The 3,096-nt window shown below is 38.5% G+C and overlaps 1 protein-coding gene across 2 annotated transcripts; it reads right to left on the bottom strand.

Moving 5' to 3' along the window:
* Positions 1 to 333: 333 nt before the first annotated feature.
* Positions 334 to 1,985, bottom strand: LOC122085860 (heterogeneous nuclear ribonucleoprotein F-like). 2 transcript variants are annotated; one of them, XM_042654456.1, is made up of 2 exons: positions 1,810 to 1,985; positions 334 to 1,362 (listed from the first exon to the last, which is right to left on the bottom strand). In XM_042654456.1, exons 1-2 carry the CDS (start codon positions 1,821 to 1,823, stop codon positions 603 to 605), a joined length of 774 nt encoding a protein of 257 aa, XP_042510390.1. In that variant the 5' UTR covers positions 1,824 to 1,985; the 3' UTR covers positions 334 to 602. The 2 variants fall into 2 exon arrangements, with proteins under 2 accessions (XP_042510390.1, XP_042510391.1); XM_042654457.1 differs by lacking the exon at positions 1,810 to 1,985 and having other exon boundaries at positions 334 to 1,138; positions 1,225 to 1,285.
* Positions 1,986 to 3,096: the final 1,111 nt, after the last annotated feature.

Here is a 3,096-nt window from a genome sequence, read left to right as displayed (position 1 = left end):
AAGGATAATTGTTTATTAGAATCTAGAATCTACATTCAATTATCCAGTTACTTGTGTGAAATGAATACTTATCTGACGAATTACAAACAAAGAGAGCAACATTTTCAAATCTAGAATATCATACTAATTTCAGGAAAATCTCTTCTCAAGGCAGCACAAGATGAACAAAATCAAAGCCACTAATATTCCACATGATAAATAAATCAAATACAAAAGGAAAATACTCTATTATTCAATCCATCTCAGGGTACTAAAACAGCAGAAGTATGGAAACAAAAGCAAACTTTAGTAGAAAGGAGCAAATATAAAACAAGTGCCACAACAAGCATGTCATGTGTGAAGATATGCATAATAGCAAAGGAGATTATATAAGTAAACCATTGATGAACCAAACTACAAAAATACAATCTAAGCTTTCCTGCAGACAGAAGTTTCTTTTGTTCTGATTTTAAATGTTATATATCCCACAACGAGAACTACTGATGAAAGGGTTATGAGTGATTTAGTTCTAACTAAATAGAACTAGCAGAGTAAAAATAATTATAAAAACACTGTTAAGAATTCTGAAATTGTAAAATCTACAGAACTGCTACAGGAATTCATCACCGTCCCCTTGAAACTGCTTCATCTAACTCCTCTTGTGATGAAGGGAACAGCTCTATATAACGACTCCCGAGGGTCATCCTATCTTTCTCCATCGCAGCTTTTGAATCATCTGGACTCGGAAATTCCACAAATGCTTCACCTGTGGGCCTCCCATCCATATTGAGTGTGATATGAATAGAATCCTCTGTAAGCATGAAATCTTTAAAGAAATCCATTATATCATCCTTCCCAGCTGAAAATGGCAATCCTCTCAATCGCAATACTCCAGTATGTTGGGCAGAGTCCTTCCCATCATCATATGATTTTGCCCGAGCACTCCGGCGGGGTGAACCACCACGGGCATCTGAAACTTCATTTGCAATCGCCTTGTAATATTCTTGTCTCTTACTCCTGAAAACTTCAATGTATCGCCTACCCATGTTCTGTCTGTTCCTCTGAACTGCAAAATCAACTTGAAGAGGGTAACCCAAAACAACAAAGGCTTCCCCACTGAACCTGCCATTCTTGTGGACGAATAGAACATCAACAAGGTCTAGACCGTTGAAGAACTCAGTAACATCAGCTTCTGTGCAATCAAAGGGCAGCCCTCGCAATCGAACAACTGGGAATGGTGGAGGCTGACCAACGTAAGCATACGGAGAAGCATTATACATAAAACTCGAACTCGCAGAAGCCCCATAAAATGATGGAGGCTGATCAAGTACCCGCTGCCGTTTTGGACCCATTTCCCGCCCATCGCCACCATCCACGTATTTCCTTCAGTCCCCGAATACCCACAAAAGCAAAAGAAACGAGAACCCACCCGTCAATACTCTATTGCAGACTCCTACCCATTAAGAAATTTCATTTGATATATCAAAATTTCTCCTAAATATCCCTCTTTTTTTATTGTTTTAGACATCTTCAAACAGAAATTTTGATAACCCAGAAGCACAGGAAACAGGGTTTTCAATTTCACACCGCATTTAGACCTACAAGGATCCAAAAATTTCATATCTAAAGAACCAAATAGTGAGAACCCATATAGAAGATTGCAGATATATGGAAAACCAAAAGAAATTTTGAAATTTTTAGCGAAAAAGGTCGTAGCTGAAAAATAAATAACTCCCAAAGGAGAACGAGAAAGAGAACGAGAACGAACAAAACTCATCATAGTATGGCTAGTTAGAAAATAGAAACCATAATACTTCGAAACCCTCTTACCCTCTGTAGAACATTTTCCCCCAACGGTCCCAGTCTCCCCCGATCCCCTTCTGAGTTTTGGCCCTCGCTCTTGCCCTCACGCTTTCTGAATCGATCAAAGGAAGTAGAGTGATTATAAATTGCTGATCCGAACAAAAAGTATAAACTGGCGAATTGTTGACGATGGAAATAATTGTGTTATATAGGCAAGCAGTTAATGTAGGGTTAGCGTAGAAGTGCGTTCGCGTATGTTTTGATGAATTCCTTTACCCAAAAACAAAACAAAAGCATTCCCAGAAAAAAACTTTAAAAAACGGCTTCTACCACAATTGTTTTTGTGAAATCGGCTGAGACATAATTGGGTCTAGGGGTGTCAATGTGCCAGTAAAATCTCAGCCTAACCCTAAGGTCTCTTAACTCAATTCAGAATCTATCCAACTCGACCAGAGATATCTCAGTCCAGCCGACTCCAACCCAGCCATGTCAAGTTTAGCCCAACTCAATCGAGCCCTAATTGACCCTAATTGGGCCTAGCTTAACCCAATCCACCCCAACCCAGTACTACTGGTTACTTGGTTGCTTGATTTTGATGCATTGCAGAGGCCAAATGACCAAACTTTTCGTATATATATATATATATATTCACGGACCTTTTCTACAAGTACCCATTTATAATTATTAACATATTTATATTATTATATACTTAATATACGGGGTAGAGTTGGATTGGGTTGGATCGGGTTGGTTTGGATTGATATTTCAACCCAACCCGGCCTCGAGCCTGAAATGCTCAACCCTTGTCCACCCTATGGGCTGAAATCTCGGTCGTAGCCATGTTCGGGCTGACTTGACGTTTTTGACACCCCTAATTGGATCTCAGCTACCCCACCATAGTTGGGTACTTTTACACCCTGGTATTTCTAGGTTTTCCTATGCCAGACCACTGTTAGTTAAAACGGGAACGGCAAAAAAACAGAGACGTACGGTACGTGTTTTAAACGGATAAAAATGATGAACGGTACGGTCAAAAAAATAGGAAACGTCAAACGGACGGAAACGAACGGTACGAGTATTAAACGTGTAGTTTTCAAAAAAACGAAACCAAAAAAAGGGCAATATATCATCATGTAATTTGAGAAATTATTGCATGTATACCTGCATCTAATGTTCTAAACTACATCAACATCAAACATTCATGCATATATCATCCAAAATACAGCATCCAATGTAAATTCCAAATTAAAACTTAATACACCATATTAAAAAAGACATGTCCAAATATATATAAAAAAAAAAAAAAAACTCACT

Source organism: Macadamia integrifolia, chromosome 8 (genome assembly GCF_013358625.1).
Source record: "Macadamia integrifolia cultivar HAES 741 chromosome 8, SCU_Mint_v3, whole genome shotgun sequence".
In the NCBI taxonomy this organism is placed as follows: Eukaryota; Viridiplantae; Streptophyta; class Magnoliopsida; order Proteales; family Proteaceae; genus Macadamia; species Macadamia integrifolia.
The sequence above is the reverse complement of the archived record's forward strand: the minus strand, read 5'-3'. Positions and strand labels throughout refer to the sequence as shown.